At 35.5% G+C, this 19,549-nt stretch overlaps 1 protein-coding gene and 1 long non-coding RNA gene across 2 annotated transcripts in view; one reads left to right on the top strand and one right to left on the bottom strand.

Annotated features, from left to right (window-relative positions):
• LOC112058489 (START domain-containing protein 10-like) overlaps positions 1-15,059 on the bottom strand; it is a 51,044-nt gene extending 35,985 nt beyond the window's left edge. Inside the window, exon 1 of the mRNA XM_052883365.1 lies at positions 14,879-15,059. Within this exon, the coding sequence (XP_052739325.1) occupies positions 14,879-15,049 (171 nt within the window). The 5' untranslated portion in view covers positions 15,050-15,059. The remainder of the gene's footprint in view (positions 1-14,878) is intronic.
• Positions 15,060-15,201: 142 nt separating this feature from the next.
• On the top strand, positions 15,202-17,215 carry LOC128198352 (uncharacterized). The gene is made up of 2 exons (XR_008251082.1): positions 15,202-15,448; positions 15,526-17,215. It is a non-coding gene; the product is annotated as an uncharacterized LOC128198352 (long non-coding RNA).
• Positions 17,216-19,549: the final 2,334 nt, after the last annotated feature.

The raw sequence follows: 19,549 nt of genomic DNA, 5'->3' as shown, positions 1-19,549 counted from the left end.
GCTTTTACTAGTACCGTAGTACCTGTGGACTTAGCACCATGATGGCTTTTGAGGGGTATCAGGTTTCAAGGGTCTGTGCTTTTCAGAGCAAATGTGCATGTGAATAGCAAGCAGGAAATTGACATGCTACCAGTAGCAAACAAATAGCGCATAATTTATGTATTCAGTAGGCATAATATGCGACCAAACGACTTCTCGTGAAGAGACATAGACAAAATATATCAACCAATAGCAGCGCTTTCGTTATCTCTTTTGTCTGGGACTACTGGGACATACTCTGCCGCCATTGGTCGACATTTGTCGACCATTTTGAGCTATCGGGGCTCCACGTAATAATAAATGTACATTTAGCGTTATTTCCTTCTCATTATTCCCGGCGCATGACATCGTGGAAATCATGATTATGTCAAGAAAATAAAATTCGCCTCCAGCAAATTTCTCTCTGTAACAATTCTTACGACTGTAACCGCATTTATTATACTCGTATCATACGCGTTTCGTTTGACGCTTTGCCTTATTATATTACTAACTGAAGATGATGGTGTTAATTCGTTTTAACATTTAAAAATAGAGTGGGTATATTCGTCATTGGGTTGGTGCATGCTATCTATATCGCCAATGAAAGAACCTACCACCTGTATAAATAATGCATGTATCTGCAAAGAAATAAATTGATTGATTGATTGATTGATTGAAAGTATTAATTTCTCTATAAATGATTGGAGTCAGGCAAGTTCGTTGATAACACTCCCATGATATGGGGGCGACAGGTGAAAAGACTGTGCGGGTGTGAAATCGTGCGTGCGAAGTGACATCAGTCGTGGGTTTTTCATTCATCGCTACACGCCCCCGGCCCGCGCCGAACATCGGGAGTGTTACGAACGAAGTTGCCTAGCTATAGGCACAAATATCACATCACACTAATATTATAAAGGCGAAAGTTTGTGTGTGTAAGTGTGTAAGTATGTTTGTTCTTCTTTTACGCTGCGGCTATTATCCATGCCAACCATGGATTTTCCGGGATGAAAAGTAGTCTATGTGTTAATCCAGAATAAAACCTATTTCGATTCCAAATTTCAGCCAAATCGCTCCTGTAGCCACAGCGTAAAGAAGGAACAAACATACACACTTACAAACAAACTATAGCCTTTATAATATTAGTGTGATTATGTTTTATAGTAGATATCAGGAATATTAAACGAAGTGAAGGTGAAATTATAACATTTACTCGGAACTGGAGCTAATTATTGTTCATATGTAACCATCTATACTAATATTATAAAGCTGAAGAGTTTGTTTGATTGATTGAACGCGCTAATCTCAGGTACTACTGGTCCGATTTGAAAAATTCTTTCAGTGTTAGATAGCTCATTTATCGAGGAAGGCTATAGGCTATTTTATTCCTACGGGAACGGGAACCACGCAGGTGAAACCGCGCGGCATCTGCTATAAAATATATATAAACCAATACAAGTATTATGAATAATTTTCATCGTGGAAAATGAAATTTTCAAAGCAATGCTTGATGCCTGAAATAAGGACGGTGGTAATGCTTCACGTACGAGTCCTGTCACAAAAGGAAGTAATTGAATGTCACGATATAAGAAATGAATTTTGCATTCTCATTTCTCGACTTCCAATTGAAAACCGTCTCCGATTTTTCCTCGTCAAAAACATCGATCTATGTTTATATATAAATAATTATAACACCAATTATTGGGAATGTTCTCAATTGGCGTGATATCAATGACATTTACTTTAATTAACCTGCGAAAGGAAAGAAAATGTTGATACCAAGTAATGGAATTTGAGGTAAATTAAAGCTGAAGAGTATTTTTTGTTTTTTTTTTAAATAATATTTGCCATATATTTTAAAATATGACCAATATTACCATTCCCCTCCAACTAGTCGGGAAAGACTGTGCTAGGAGTGGGTACGACAATAGACCAGCGGGGCGGGGATCGAACCACCACCCTTCGGTGGTCAGACGCTCTTACCGTTGAGCTATTGAGGCTATTGAATCTGATATTTGAAGGCGATAATCTCCGGAACTGGTGCGATTAAAAAAAATCTTTAAGTGCCCATTACTTGAGAAATTAAAAGCTATATAAAATTACGCTTTATGTATACGAGATAATTTTTCGCGAGTGAAACCACGGTACACGCCTAGTTACAAATATACATGTTGAGACTCAGAGTAGATAGGTATATCTACATAAGTATATAACATCCAATAAAAATGCCTCAGCGATCATCGGTAACCCATCGATCGGGCATGTTAAAGTGTTCTGGGACGCAGAATTGATTTAGCCTCCTTTAAGAGGCAATCTTTCCGTTCCCCTGGGAGCGCTCGCGAATTAAATCCATTACTATTCCTCCTTCCCCTATTTTAGGATCCGGCCCTGTGGGGACACGAGGGTTTTAGCTCTAAATACTTGGGAATTACACAAAGATTAATGAAGAAGAACCTGTTAGGAATTTAAGATACTATTACTGAAAATTTCTTCAGAACCTTTTTATAATTATTTTAAACTAGCCGACGCCTCGTGGTTCCACCCGCTTAGTTCCCGTTTCCGTGAGAATATGAGGATAATATATAGCGTATAACACTCACAAATAACGTGGGTTTCTTGTGGTTAAAGATTTTCAAAATCGGTTCAGTAGATCCAGAGATTACCCCTAACACCACAAACTTTACCTCTATAGAATACTAGTGGACGCCCGCGACTTCGTCCACCCTTATACCTTCTTAATCCGGCCCTATCATAAAATCCTTTCTTAGCGGACCTCTACTAACTATAACCTACGTCTCTTCCAAATTATTATTATTATCTTTGTACGGTTTTCTAGTTTTCTTGATGCATGACCTTACCACTTATACAGCTTACACTTACACTTAGCATTTATTCAGTAAGACTAATGTTATCATAGATTTAAGAGTCGTGACGGAGTACCATAGAAATTTATGTTTTTAAACATTAACTTAATTTGTTACTGTTTTTGAACTGCACTATATCATAACTGTTTTCCTATCATCATTTTATATTATCTCGCGATAAAAGCGATAACATTTGTAGCGTGCAACAGTTTATTTGTGCATGCTTGATATCCCCAGCAGGGCTATTATGTACGAGTAACTCGGTGTACAATTCAAACAATCAGTCACTACATTGTTTTTCATCATTATTCGTTTTTGCATTTATCTAACATTGTGTATTCAACGAAATGAAATAATTATCGTTATTTTACATATAGTACAATTAGATGAGAGCCGTGATAGCCCAGTGGATATGACCTCTGCCTCCGATACCAGAGGGTTCAAATCCGGTCCGGGGCATGCACCTCCAACTTTTGTGTGCATTTTAAGAAATTAAAGGTCACGTGTCTCAAACGGTAAAGGAAACCATCGTGAGAAAACCTGCACACATGAGAATTTTGTTAATTCTCTGCGTGTGTGAAGTCTGCAAATCTGCATTGGGCCAGCGTGGTGGACTATTGGCCTAACCGCTCTCATTCTGAGAGGAGACTCGAGCTCAGCAGTGAGCGGAATATGGGTTAATAACGACAATTAGCATTAGTCGTGTTAGTAGTACTGATAGTAACGTTATTATAACGAAAAACTAGTATTTACGATAGATGATCGTAGAAACTAAAAAACATTATGATTTGATGTAAAATAGTGTAGTCAAGGTTATTTCATTGAAATAACTATATTATGATAATCACCAAGACGAAAATACGATGAAAAACGATGTAGTGACTCATTAATTGAATGGTACACCGAGACACATAATAGGCCCGCTGTTACAGTTTTATTTTGTAAGCGCATTCCCTATTGATTTTTGTATATACGAGCAACAGGTTAGTGTATGCAAACTATGATATCTACCTCTATTGAACGAGGGCATGTGTTGCATAATGCAGATGATATCCATACTTTTTAATATTAATATTATAAATGCGAAAGTAAGTCTGTCTGTCTGTCTCTTACCTTTTCACTGCTAAACGGCTAAACCGATTAAGATGAATTTTGGTATAATGGTAAATGGGACATTAGAGCAAAACATAGGGTAATTTTTGCCCTAAAATAAAAGGGGGTGAAATAGGGGTTGAAAGTTTGCATGGAAAGTCCTTCATTGTTAGGGGTTCACAAATCATAAAAAAATACGAAATATAATGTGATTCAAAATTTATTAAAAAGTCAACCCCTAAAGTGGTTTTCAAGGTAGTAAGCTATAAAGTAGGCTAGGGTCAAGCTTAGGGCAGGTGTAGGATGGAAGTAGAATAGGCTAGGGGTAGGGAATTAGTCAAAGCGAAGCTTGACCGGGTCCGCTAGTAATAACATAATGTGGTGGGATACCGACATAATCAAATGGTATTTTTACAGGGTAAGGTTTAAGTGGGTTAAAGGCCTTCTGTCACAGACACTATCATGCCCAAAAGAAGGTTTCAAGAATGAAATTTTATAAAACCTTGTATGCTTAACCAATAATGATTTTGTATTTTGTAAAGTCGCCTTTGACTGTTAATAAACACTCCGCTTTTTCTCTCAAGTCACTCTCCCCGCATCTCCCAAGTAACCCATAAAGAATTACACAACAAGAAATGTGGACGGCTCGAACACCACGATTATACTGAAGCCGACGCGACGAGCATACGCAAGTCGATCGCTACCCCTCTCTAACTCCCTAATCTTTACGGAAACAAGTCGCGCCACCTAGCGTCGGTACAAGCTAACACGAGATCGAGCTACACATAACGTATAAACTTTTAAGTAACAAACATAGTTTCAAGCTACTAAAACATTCACGGTAATAATTATTTAGACCCTCTGAGTCGGAGTTATTTTAAGCTCTGCAAAGAGGCTTTTAAGGTAATATAATCTAGTGCTTCCACCTTCACGAAGTTGCTCGTAACGAGCGCTTTCGCAGCACTTCCGTTAGGATTATACGCACAGAGCCGATAATCAAATTACGTTTAGGAACGTCGACGTAAGTAGAGCCTTCATGGCGCCGTGGTTACCTGCACTCAAGAACGGTTCGGGTTCTATTTTCGTGCCTTAGATGTCTATTATTGTGCCCAGGTTAGACAATGGACATTCGGAGGACGGTGATAGATACAGTGGCACAGGGTAGCATTCTTGGAAGAGAAGGAGGAAAACGGCTAAAATTAACACTTCGTAGGTAATTAATTATTCGTGATAGCCCAGTGGATATGACCTCTGCCTCCGATTCCGAAGGGTGTGGGTTCGAATCCGGTCCGAGGCATGCACCTCCAACTTTTCAGTTGTGTGCATTTTAAGAAATTAAATATCACGTGTCTTAATCGGTGAAGGAAAACATCGTGAGGAAACCTGCAAACCAGAGAATTATCTTAATTCTCTACGTGTGTGAAGTCTGCCAATCCGCATTGGGCCAGGGTGGTGGACTATTGGCCTAACCCCTCTCATTCTGAGAGGAGACTCGAGCTCAGCAGTGAGCCGAATATGGGTTGATGACGAGGTAATCCAAAAGTAAAGGGTTTACCTCCAAAATCGCATTCAAATTAGTTTCGTTACTTTTTTTCATCCTAAAAATAACAAAAAATCTGGGCAATAATATAACTTAAGTCAATCTTTCAAAGAATCTCATGACTCCACATCATTTTGAAGTTATGCTCTTATAAAAGAAATAAAGAAAGAACCTAGAGTTCTTGAGATTGCACTAGCATATATTTCCAGTACCCATAAGGCTTAATTTCCTCACTAGTTAGGTACGTCAATTAGTATAAAAATTTATTTTTTCTTATCAACAGAAATTATATTGTAGGTATTAGGTATACAACAGTCAAACAACGTTCTTATTACGTTCAACGTTCGTAGCGTTGGGGCAAATGCTTGAAATTCTAAGTGTAGTTTGGAATTAAGTTTGGTATTAAATTGTTAGTTAGGTATACGTTCTCATGACACGTAACATTTGGGGGAAGCATTTACGTTAATTGCCGTAATAATAATTTGACTTACGCTGAGCATAGACAGATATAACTGTATATCTGTATGTCTCTATCTCTCAAACCATAATGGACTCCCAGGTACCCAAATTTCCACATCGTAGGCATCGTATGTTTCGCATCAAATGGATTTTAGTATCCTTTTATTTTAGGAATAAAAAGTACCCTATGTTTTGCTCCAAGGTCCCAATTTCCATTATACCAAAATTTATCTTGATCGGTTCAGTCGTTTAGCCGTGAAAGATAACAGACAGACTTACTTTCGCATTTATAATATTAGTATAAATCATACAAGTGTGTCTACTGTTCCGCATCGAACGGATTGTATCTGACGATGCGTCCGGTACATACGATGCAGATGTGTGGACGCCAGCCATTAGAAAGGAATTTTTGAAAATGTAACTTTAAATAACCGCCTGTTTTTCTAAAATAGACGGGATGCTTCATGAAAATCGCGAGAATTGCTATTAATGTGGAAATGGAATATGCATGAATATGCATGTTACCACATTAGACCGCAAACCAAATCAGCATATTATGATATTATTAATCACTTTTATCGAATTCGGAAATCGTCAAATAAAAAATAACATTGTGTGGTTCATTTAAAAAAAAGAGTGTGTCAACTCCGACGTACGAATGGAGTTTACTTTTTCAGATCGACTATCTAAATAGGTATACGTTGCCCGCAGCATATACTATGTATGTCTGAATATTACGCCTGTAAAGTGAAAGTTAGGTTAGGTTAGGTTAGCGCAGAATAGGTTGCGCACAAAAAACGTAACGCTGTCATTCGTTCATCAAATTTTATTGCCCATATTTTTTATATAAAAAATCGATTCTTATGGAGTAAACTCCAAAAATAACTCTAGTATTTCGCTGTTTTTAATGCTATTACGTACGTTTATGTAAAGCTGTTTCTTTGCCAGATATTTCATCTGAACATTATCTAAATAGCCAATACAATAACACTGTATTAAGATTAATGTCCACAACCATTACGCTGCAAGATACTTTGGCAGGCCGGAATATCATTTTCGATCGCTTTAAGAGCTTTATATTTGGAACGCCTATATTTCATAACTGATGGGCTAAAATCCAAATTAGAAAGGATCACGCGCCTTTTTATTTGATGATAAGTGTTAAAACGTGTTAAATGAAATTTGTAGTTTTAAAGTAAGGTGTCTAAAAATTCTGGTCAAACTATTATTAGGTAACTATTTAATTATAAATTTGATCACGAGTATTTTTATTTTAACAACGTACGTACGTCACATATTTATTAACATACTTAATTTGATTTAAAAACTCTTTTCATCAAATGAACTAATTTAGATCAGAAACAGTGTTTTGTAGATAATACTAAAATTCATAATTACTTTATTGTCCTGTGTAATGCTTCATGTCCTGTTTTATCTTGCTTGTTGGTTAATTAGTATAGTGCGCGCAAGATAAGTTTGCGCGTGGCCAAAATCGGAACTACTATCGGAACGTCCACTGATCCGCATCGGATGGATCGCATTAAACGGATTTTATCTACCCTAAAATTAAAAGTCCGTTTGATGCGAAGTATCCGATACGTACGATGCGTATTAGTGGACGCCTACATAAGTCAGTCTTGAGTATTATTATCATTGACATTAGTTCTGTTAGTGAGTGAAATAATAATTCAACATCACTAATCTGAGGTCTAATATCTATTTTGTCTATCTTGTAAGGAGAGAGGGCTAACATAGGTTATTAATGATGAATGATGGTGACTGAATTCTAGACCTTTTCAGCAAATAACAAACTTTCATACTAGCGGACGGCTGCGACTTTTTCCGCATCACTTCATATTATCACAAATTCCGCAGGTACCCATTAATTTCTTCAGGATAAAAAGTAGCCTAAATGTTGTTCAATAACCTCCTATATCTTCAATTTTATTTATATGTATTGATTTATGTTGCATATTTCTGAATTGTTCTTATTATCAAATACATAGAATTAACCAGAGGTTCTGGTGGTTATGTTAACGACATTGAATATTCGAGTTATACCGCATCCTCTGCAAGTTTAATTGGAATAGGGAAAACCGCGCGCGACCTAATTCCCGACACGCATAACGATGCAACTATGTTGAATACCACGGTTATACATCCAACAGTGTTGTACGGACGCGCTTGACATCGCTGACGCAACGATGAAGTTGCTTAGTTATAATTTACTAACATAATAATATAACATGTTAACTTTGTCTGCTGTCTCGCATATTTGAATGAGAATCTATAGCGCTATTCTGTGACAATGTTTTATACTCGTAACTCGACAGTGTAGACTCCGCGCCACAAAAGAAATCCCGCAGCTAAAACTGAACCAAAATTGACAGCGCCTTAGACAAATGACAATAAAAATTACCAAATGACAATGAGTGTCATTAAGACATTAGCGCCGCGTCATTAGGGACTCGTTTCGTGGCGCGGAGTCTAAGTTTCGAATTTGTCTCTATTTCTCTTTATGTATCGTGTTTTGATTTTTTTTCTGTTTGTTCCGTTAGATACAGAAAGTTAAAACAAACTTGTGATACACAGTGTAATGTTATAAAAACATCGTTACAGAATAGCGCTACTATAATTCGAATTGGAGTAAGATTTAATCACTGTGCCATATATCACATACGTTACGCTATTGGGCGTGAGCTGAAAATAATCTGAATTTCGGTTTTCAAATTCATCAAACATAAGACAGGTTTTGTGAATTATTAATAAAATAAAATTATTTTTATTTATTTTTTGATTAATAAATGAATCATTACGATATTTAAAAAGCCTTGGATAAATGGGCTTCAGACTTTCATCTTTTGTAAAAGCACGAGGATCTGGCAAAAGTCTGGTCATTCCAGACTTCGTCCATTTGTCAGATTATGTTTTCTATAGAAGTTTACAGATTATATTCATACCTTTTTGTCAAAATTATCTAACAAAATATAAATTTGAGGAGGTCCGAAAAAAATAGGGACATCCCATTCAACGACGACTCGGGATGTGTCATTAGATCCCTGAAAACAAACGTCATACGAACAATATCTGAGAGCACTGGCAACACATTTAGCACTATCCTCCGCATTTATAGCATTTAGCACTTATTATTTGACGGCCTCCGTGGCGCAGTGGTATGCGCGGTGGACTTACAAGACGGAGGTCCTGGGTTCGATCCCCGGCTGGGCAGATTGAGATTATCTTAATTTGTCCAGGTCTGGCTGGTGGGAGGCTTCGGCCGTGGCTATTTACCACCCTACTGGCAAAGACGTACCGCCAAGCGATTGAGCGTTCCGGTACGAGGCCGTGTAGAAACCGAAAGGGGTGTGGATTTTCATCCTCCTCCTAACAAGTTAGCCCGCTTCCATCTTAGAATGCATCATCACTTACCATCAGGTGAGATTGTAGTCAAGGGCTAACTTGTAAAGAATAAAAAAAAATCCAATAATATACAAATGAGACAAAACAGGCTTGAAAGTGAGTAAAAACCGTTGCTCATAATTACACCAAACGAACCGCTGACCGCCGCAAAATGATACCCTTAATAATGGAAAATTATATAATCCGGATATAATGTTCACTTTTGCGCTCCACAAACAATAAAGGCGGCCGAAGCGGCGGTCTCAAACGCCTGTAAAGCCTTTGTAACAATTTCTTAATACCGGCGCTAAAGGCATGTGTTAATTTTGAATAATTTTCACGATGCGAGCAAGCTGGAAGCTTTTCCTAGAATACTGGGGAAATACTTTTGATGCAGATTTCTTTGAGTTTTTAATCATTTGTTCATCATCTTCAACAACGATAAAATATATATATCACTAACTCGGAAAGCATATATTCTTTGAAGCCTGAAATCGGAGCCCAAAATTTAGTTTGATTGCAACGCCACAAACTTAAATTTCAAACTTGAAAGATGACCTTGGTATCTTAATGTAAAATATGAGTAGTTTAAGCGATATTACAACTAAGTATAATGCGATTCCCTAATTACCAGGTAAAGTCACATATAGACATAGAGACACTAAGAAATCAGCTTCTTTTATAAGGAAGAGGAAACCTGAATGAGAAATATGCTGTTAATTTAAACGGAGGGTTGGTTACTTTAAAATACGAGTACATTATTGACTATAGGTTGTTAAAAACAAATGAATGAATTATTTGTTGAAAATTATTCTAACAGACAAAAAGACGCAGTGAAAAGATCAGTGACGGTCTTCGGATTTTTGCCTACAAAATATGTGCATTCTATATTTAAAAGCCCTTAAAAACGAACCCTTAGTAATATCAGACGCATAGAGAGCAATACAATTTCCTTTTACTCTGCGAGATAAGTTGAAAGATCTAAATTAAAACTTGAAGCTCCATTTTAAAATGAAAGGACTTGACAAGGCGAGTTGTGGCAAGTTTAATTTAACTGCTGCGCGCAAGAATATTTTCAGCTTTCATTTTTAGATCGTGTCTATACATCTTATTATTTTGTGGTGTTAAAAAACCGCCTAGGGTCCCAATTTAAGTAGAATAACGAGTTTTGTGGAGCAGTACAAATATATGAATGTTATTTAAACGGGTACATACCACGATAAAACGACGAGATTTTTATTGTCGATATTTCGACCCAGTTGCATGGATCGTGGTCACGACGGGACTGAAGTTGCGAGATGAGAAGTGAAGTCAGCTGTTAGGGGCAAAATCGATCTACCCTCTTTCTTGTTCTTTTTCTTTTTTCAACGACCTCGCGTTTTTGGCTGTTTAGGCAAACCACACTCACGACATCGCTTTTGTTATTATGCGTGTCGCGGCGCCCTCTTGGTTTGCACAATTCTACCACCGGGTTCCACTCGCTGGCTAGTTTGAAGCCATCTTCCCGATTGAAATTTTTGTATTTTCGAATTTCAATTCGAAAAAAAAATGTGGTATGTACCCGTTTAAATAACATTCATAATGAACAACCACGAAATAAGTTTAAAATCATTAGTACAAATATAACCGAAAAATGCTACTACTTTCTAAAATTCAAATATATTTGAATCGAAAAATGATTGCCTTCAAATTGACTCATCCTCTTTATCTTCTGTAGTACAGAAGACAGATGTATTCTGTAGACTGACACACGGATACATACAATAAACTAATAATGTCTCTTTTATAATACGTCGTAAAGCATCTCTTATTTCACCAATTTCAATATTGTAATGTATTTCATTGTGCTCATGTGCCGTAATGTAAAATAAAACCTTGAGCATCCGTCTAAAAACGAACGATACTTTTTTAAACCTATATATAAGTATTTATTTAAGTGCTCAACATTTTATTAATAAAATTAACTTCGTGGGATAAAATATAATAATTAAGCATTTTATTCTTTCATTTTAATAACTTTGACAATAAATGACATCTATCTGTAACAGAAACACAAAAATATTAATTTACTGTATGAGCAATACTGGCCGTTTTTAGTACATTTGCCTAAAAAAACGCGGGTGCTCGCACTTCGCTATCTGTGCAAATATGACAAGCGTGTCAAAATGTCATCATAAGGAAAACAGGCAAAGATGCAAATTCATTATCAGAAAGTTTGTCCAAAGTGTGTTATAAAATGTCGTATGACATACGTGCGCTTTGATATTTACAGCCTCTGCTTCCTTAGCTGAGCGTGCAATATTGCCTCGGCTGTAATTTTCAACTTACCGCATTTATATCATAATGTACTTATAATTTCTCTCTTCTATACGCTTCTAAAGAGCCAATATTGAATTGAAAATAATTGAATCGTTCGTCTATTGGTTAGCTTAGCCGATCATCAGGCAATTCCGAGACCTACGTCGGGCTATGAAACAAGCATGTTACAAGTAAGCTACCGAGCTCGGTCATTATCATAGATAGACAATGATTTTTATCGCCTTATGTTGACAGCTTGCTGTGTAGCAGCGTGGTGGGTCTAAGTTCTAAATAACCTCTTTTATAATTATTCCTGTAGGGTCTTTGAAATTTAAATAATGATGATTTCTCTGTACATTAAAATATAAAAAAATGAGTCTAAAATACTATAATTTACTACTTAAGTAGGAATATTAAAGTAATTAGAAGGGTTAGGCTTAATTATCCATGCACTAGGCTAGGTCTGTCTCTAGGGAAATTAACGAAATATAACATAGCATGGAATGGGTTCCTTATATTTATCAAGAACACGAACATGGCCACAAATTCGTTAGCGCAAAATTAAATACAATCCTTTTTGTCCCAAGGGCAAATTTGAGGCATTGTTGACGTGAAATTATTTTTTATTAAATGTCTTTGTTGCGTTAAATCAAAATATTATCGTAAATTCATTTTGGATGGTTTTTTGTCAGATTAGCAATACGTTTGAAAATATAAACTAGCGGTAGCCCGGGACTTCGTCCGCTTATGATTGTTATAAAGTCAAACAATATCACCCTATACCCACCAATATGCGTTAGATCAGTGTGATGTGCCTGAGCTCCAAATCCCGCGCCTCTCTATTTACCTATAAAGGTTATAATAGAGGCGGCCCTGTAGCGAGCCATTAAAAAAAAACATAGACTCGAATTGAGAACCTTCTCCTTTTTTTGAAGTCGGTTTAAAATACACTCACACTGACAGTGATTAATAATAGCAAATGTCCAATCCTCATCGTACGTATCGCATCAAACGGATTTTAGTATTCTTTCATTAGTCAGCCCTACAAGTGCGTCCACTGAGCCGCATCGTACGGATCGCATCGAACGGATTTTATCTACCGTAAAAATAAAAATCCGTTTGATGCGATGCGTTGGACATGCGGATCTGTGGACGCTAGCGATCTGCCATTATTCTTCTCACAAAAAATGTCTACGAGCATTTGTGAGTTTTGTGAATTAATTTAAAATGTAGCGGGCAGCTTTCTCGCGCAAAGAATTTCAATCGCAAGTCAACGCGGGAATGCTGCCTGCGTGATGAGCACCCTACCAAGGGCGGCAAGTTTTAATAAGTATTTTTGGTATTAGTTTTAATTTTAATTTATTTTAATTTTATAGTTATAGATTGATTTTTCCTTATATTTTTATAATAAGTTTAGCCTATTTAAGTATTATCTTCGTAAATAAATAATTTGTCTCCATTTAAAATGTTAATAATTGTTGAAGATAGAGTTTCCGTCACATTATTAAGTTTTGCTACGTTCTAAAAATAATTGAAGCCTAAAGAGGTAAAGATTGTGGTATTTTAGGGGGTTATCTCTGAATCTACCGAATCGATTTTGACTTTCACCACTAGAAAACCACGTTATTTGTGGTGTCATAGGCCATATTTTATACCCGTATTCTTACGGGAACGGGAACTACGCGGTTGAAACCGCGAAGCGTCGGCAATTTAAAAATATTCTACAGGGTGGCATAGATTCCAAGAACCTATCAGAGGTCGGCACTGCAATGCGCTGAAATGGGATTCAGATTTGATTCTGGATATTTTCGGATTTGATTTTTTTTAATTGATCAGTATTTTTCGATTTTTTTTGACATTTAATTTCATCAACAACGCAATTTAATAATATACCTACTTAATTAACAAAACTTCCTAACTTGTATAAACGTAAAGACCAGATTCCGTAGAGCATTTTTACAATTCATTACTATAATAAGTTAATTTTTCGTGAGTAGCTTCATCTTGTTGAGACGTTTATTAATAGTTATACAACTTAACAGCCACAATGTCCTACAAATTGCGTGGTACATTATCTCATTCCGACGCTCAGAATTTTTTCTCTGGTAACCCAGTTAGCTACCAGAATCAAAAATTTTCGTAAGTATATAAGTTGAGCGTCTCATCGATATGAATCTACTCTCGGAAAATTAACTTGATAGTAATCAATTGTAAAAATGCTCCACAGATCCTGGACTAGCAATATTTAAGTAAAGAAAAGTTGCACGTTTTCAATTTTCCTCCGGCATCGGCACAGGAACGGATGGCTCGATGCTGTTAACGCTATAATGACTTTTCCTCACTCTAACTATCGTATCTTTCAATTTTAAAGCTAACAGTATTTTTCTGCTTTCATAGGCAGGTATCAAAACTTTTATATTGTTAGTATTGTATATATAGACATACTTTGTTTCTGGTAAGTAGGTACATTGATTTAGTTTTTCACAAAACCCTCTGGAACCATGGATTTTCCGGGATAAAAAGTAGTCTATGTGTTAATCCAGAGTAAAATCTATTTCCATTCTAAACAGCCAAATCGGTTCTGTAGTTGCGGCGCGCGTTAAAAAGTAACAAAAATCCAAACATCCTCACAAACATCCATACAAACTTTCGCGTTTATAATATTAGTAGGATATGACAAGTCTAAATAAAAACGCAAATAACTTTTTTATTTTTTTTACTATTAAAGTGCAAGCAATAAAGGGTTGTGATTTAAGGTAATATCCATCGCCCATTATAAATATCACCTCGAGGGCACTCACGCTATGAATTCATTCTGCATGCGTTAACCAAGAGCGTAGAATACTGTAGAAGCCTCTTAAGCCTTAAAACTAAAATGTAACCAATCAGCTTTGCCGTATAAATAAACAAGGCGATAGTACCTACTTACTTAGGTTTGTTACCTACACTAAAATTATAAAGATTTGTATTTTTGTACGTAACAAAAACTCAAAAACTACTGTGCCGATTTGAAAAAATCTTTCACCTAAAAAAGGGTTAAATTAGGGAATAACATAAGCTATATTTTATCACTGTATTTCTTAACGAATGGCTACGCATGTAAAACCGTTCTGCTAGTAAACTTGAAACCATAGTATTACTATTACACTGAAAATCAGTCAAGTAAACTGAATAGCCTCGCAACCGGAAACTTTTGTGCAACAAAACAAACCTTGACGGTGCGTAGGGCGCCATGCGCGGCGTTTTCGGCCCAAACTTTAACCCCATCCTTCTCGTACTCGAGGCTCCATCCATCCTGCGTTCCTAGGAGGTTCTTCAGGGTCTCAAAGTCCGAGTCATCCGCAACACGCGCTTCGGCACGTGTCCAGCCCGCGCCGCCCATTCGCCCGACATCACCGGCCCGGGTAAACTAACCGTGGGGAACCAAACCTTCGATATTCGATGGGTTAAGCCCAACGCAAACAAAACTTACTCTTATTATTTAGACATTAAGGTTTATAATTAAGTAAATGAACAAAAGCTTCAGCAGTCGATGTTACGTGGAATATCCGGCCAAACAAAAACAGATCTTCTTTTTTAATGAATAGAGTAGCATTTCAATAAACCATCTCTAAGGTATCTTTGGCACATGCGCGTTTCTAGAACAGTTTTTCGACCGCTCGCCTAGGCATTGTTTGTACACCTAAAGGGAAATGGGAAAATCATTTAAAGCGTTTAAGTTTCTAGTGTATTTTGTCACGAAAGCCTGTTAGTTTGGTGGGGGCAGTATAATGACTCCGAAGTAATTGGGTTTTTCGTTGACACATATAAATGTATTGTGTTGGTTACTGTGCAGTGTCCAATCATCGATCTTTCCAGGGACGCGGGCAAGTATCGATTAACTACGCAGTTGGATTTGGAGGACACGTCTTAAGATACGTCGTAAATCAACGGTCTGATAACACTGGCTTATATCTGTGTCTCTTCAATTGAATTCCTGAAATAACATGTTCTTCAATCGTTTATCTACAACCCGCGGCCATTTTAATAGTATTGTGGAAGAAACGAGCCTTGATCTCTTTCAGTTAATGGGTTCAATTTACCTCGGGATCATTTTTCTTCAGCATTGCCCACTAAAATCAACTTTTTTAATGTTTCCAAGGATACGCTGAAGACTGTTGAACCAGACGGCCTATAAAGAAGCTTTACCAGCCCTTTTTTCCGCGTGAGTACACTAGTAATGGGGTAAGTTTGTAATGAAATACTTAAGTAACTAATTTATAAAGTGAATATATAAGTGAATGAGTGATAAAGTGACAATGTGTAAGTGATTGATAAATAAGTCTGTGCAAAGTAAATTTTAGTTAACTAGTTTAGTTTTAGTGGAGTATTTAAGTGAATAAAAATATTGAAAAGTTATTAGGGATATAGGGAGTATTTCCCATAACTATGGGGTTATATTCTTTACCGAAAAGTAATTTATGCAAACACTTGTACATGGATTGTCTGAGTTATTTGAATTACTTTGTATCAAAATATAAAACGTTTTTATTTTTTAGTTAAAAAAAATATTACATTATGCAGTTCGACTCCTATAAGTGGACTCGTCAACACCTTGAAGTTGTGGGAAATACTTCCGAGCACCCTGTATGTAATAATAATTAATGAAATAGGTACGTGTTTGTGTGCGTGTGTGTGTGTGAAAAAGTGATAAACTGTAATGTGAAAGTTTCAGTTATTAAGTGATCGGATACTATTTAAACTCGGATTGTTCTTTCTGTGTTCCGAGTATTTGATAAATATTAAATTATGAAGTAAACCAGTTACTAAACAGTGAACGAAATATTTAAATGATCTAAAGAATTATTTAAGCAATCGGAATTTTCGGTATGACAAAAAAAAATATTGTGTTCTTATTTACTTTAATTCAATTAAGTTTAATAATTTCGAATAGGTTTCAGAAGAATTAAATATGCGATCAGAATTTCTGGTGAAAAATTAAATTTTGTTGTTCTTTTTTATTCAATTTGATTGTTTCAGATGGCGCTAAACAAAATACCGATTAGCTTCGGCGATGGATTTAGTACATGTTAAATGAGGATTGAGAAATTTAGTAAATTCTTAAGTAGATAAGTATTAAATATTTACATATTAAATGATTAATAGATATAGTTAAATAATCAGATTTTTCGTAGAGACTTGAAATTTTATTGTGTTCTATTGTATTGAATTTAATTATGTCTAATAATTTGGATCAAGTTTCAGGTTGAGCTGAACGAAGTACCGATTATCTGCGTAGATGGATTTGGTAAATATGTTTAAGTTTACAATCTGCTAATCTTAAATCATTAATTTAAATCTCTCTCTTCAGTTGATGAGAATGGTGATCTCCATGGCAAGTAGTCTCCTGATATCTCCTGATGAATGTCCCTACCTACCGATTGACTACGGAGATGGATTTAGTAAATTATGATTGAAGATCGAGGAATTTAGTAAACGCATAAGTAGATAAGTATTGAGTATTTACATATTAAAGTGATCAATTGAAATAATTAAGCAATCAAACTTTTCTGTGAGATTTGAATTTTTTTGTGTTTTTTGTATTTAAATTAATTAAGTTTAATAATTACGCGGCTATCTCTTTTAGTTAACCTGGTTCGCTTTGGAGATCTGCGATTGGCCTTATTTCTTCTACATTTCTTAATATCATTATGCTGGCGTTTACGCTGCAGACAAATGGTTGAGTATACTGAGATTCAGCTTTATCAGCGTAAGTATACAAGTAATCATCTAATAGGCTAGTTGACTTTTTTTTTTAATGATCTTAAATTGTTCGTTATCGTTCTACTAGATTGAAAAAAAAAATATCATATTTTTTGAGACGTGATTACATGAAAATTTTGATTTTTAAATATTTTTTCACAATACAAGCCAAAACGCAGCCGGCCATGATGGTCTATATTTTATCTGTTTCATGACGTCACTTTAACAAATCCTAACCAAACGGGGCGTTTGGCAAAAATATTAGATATTAATTAGTCTGACGTTTAGTACATCAAGTCTTAGTGACGCCACAAAATGGACGACAGCGATTTTGACATTTGGAAAATTAAAAAAATAATAAGTAATCCTTAACTTTTATTAATTGATATCAAAATATTTCGGATCCTTATTCCATGTACTTACAATACGAAATTATATTGTTTATATTAAATTTGATATGAGTCAACTACCCTATTAAGTAATATCGTTAAAATTTACGTACGTCAATAACTAAAAGCCTAAATAAAAAAATTAATAATCGAACAATGAAATTGAAATATTTTTGAATTTGAATATTAATTAATTTTTATTTGGATGTCTATTTGGTCCAAAGTGGGTGGGACCATCCATCTAATCATCATTAGTTTGGGTTCGATTCCTGCAATTGGAAAATATTTGTGTGATGAACATTGGTGTTTTCCAGAATCTGGGTGTTTATTTTAATAATAATATAAGGATTTATGTTTTTTTTAACAAAATAAACATTCATAAGTTATCTTAGTACGCTTACTTTGGGGGTTCATTGCAATTAGTGGCTTGTTCCTTAAATTCATCAAATAATTTAGCGAATTTGTGTATATTTCTTTAAATTAATCAAATAATTTAGCGAATAATATATCTATTTAAATTAACCAAACATATTAGCGAATTTGTGTGTATCTGTGATCTGTGAACAATAGGCTAGTTGACACTTTTTTTAATGGCCTTAAATTGTACATTATCGTTTTACTAGATTGAAAAAAATTATCACATTTTTTGAAACGTGATTTGAAAATTTTGTTTCTAATTATTTTTTTTAAAAGTACAAGCCAAAACGCCTGTCGGCCATGATGATCTATATTTCAACTGTTTCATGACATCCCTTAAGCCTAGTTTGGTTTACTTTAACATTTTATTCGAGTAGCATACTAAACTACTTGCTACCGCCCAAAAATCGATCGTACCTACTCGACTAAAATACTAAAGTAGTCGTTTGACAAAAATATTAGCTAACATTTACTTTGACGTTTAGTAATCAAGTAACATTATGACGTCACAAAATGGGCGACAGCGTTTTTGACGTTTGGAATATTTGAAAAAATACATGATTTTTAAATTAAGTTTTATAAGAAACCCTTAACTTTTATTAATTAACATCGATATATTTCGGACCCTTATTCCATGATTTACACGAAATTAATATTATTTGTATTAAATTTAATATGAGTCAACTACCCTATTAAGTGGTTAAACCATTGAATGAGTGATTGATACAATGATGAATAGAAAGTTTTAGATATTAGTTATCTAATTCATCTACTTCATCACCATTATCATTATTGACCAATGGACGTTCACAGATACACCCTTTTGTAAGGACTTATAAACACCATTAAACCGATTGCATCTAACGGTTCCTAGTTAACTGCTTGATGTTACATAATAATATTGTGTTCTTTTAAAATGGTCGTAAATCTACTCATTCGTAAAGACAGGCTTTTCATTTTGGTCCTTGATGTCAGTGGGAGAACATCAAACACTGAGCTTTCTGGTTCCGGGATTCTATCTAGGTATGTGTCCACCCATTGCTTCTTAAGCTTCGCGATTTGCTGGAAGAGTCATTTGGAAATAGAATTTTGATATGGCAGAATTTTAACCAGTTGCTTGACAACCTTACTACCTACCTATTCCTTATTACCTACTCTATTCCTGTATGCCTAGTGGGAGTTTTCAATATTTTCATACTGTTACTATCGCGTTGACGTAAACGCGAATTTATATGGAATTGAAACAGTGGTGCCACTAGATGGCGCTGTTTCAATTCCTTAGAAATTCGCGTTTACGTTAACGCTATAGTAACAGTATCAAACTGCCACTAGGC

This window comes from Bicyclus anynana, chromosome 9 (assembly GCF_947172395.1).
Source record: "Bicyclus anynana chromosome 9, ilBicAnyn1.1, whole genome shotgun sequence".
NCBI classification, from domain to species: domain Eukaryota; kingdom Metazoa; phylum Arthropoda; class Insecta; order Lepidoptera; family Nymphalidae; genus Bicyclus; species Bicyclus anynana.
The sequence above is the reverse complement of the archived record's forward strand: the minus strand, read 5'-3'. Positions and strand labels throughout refer to the sequence as shown.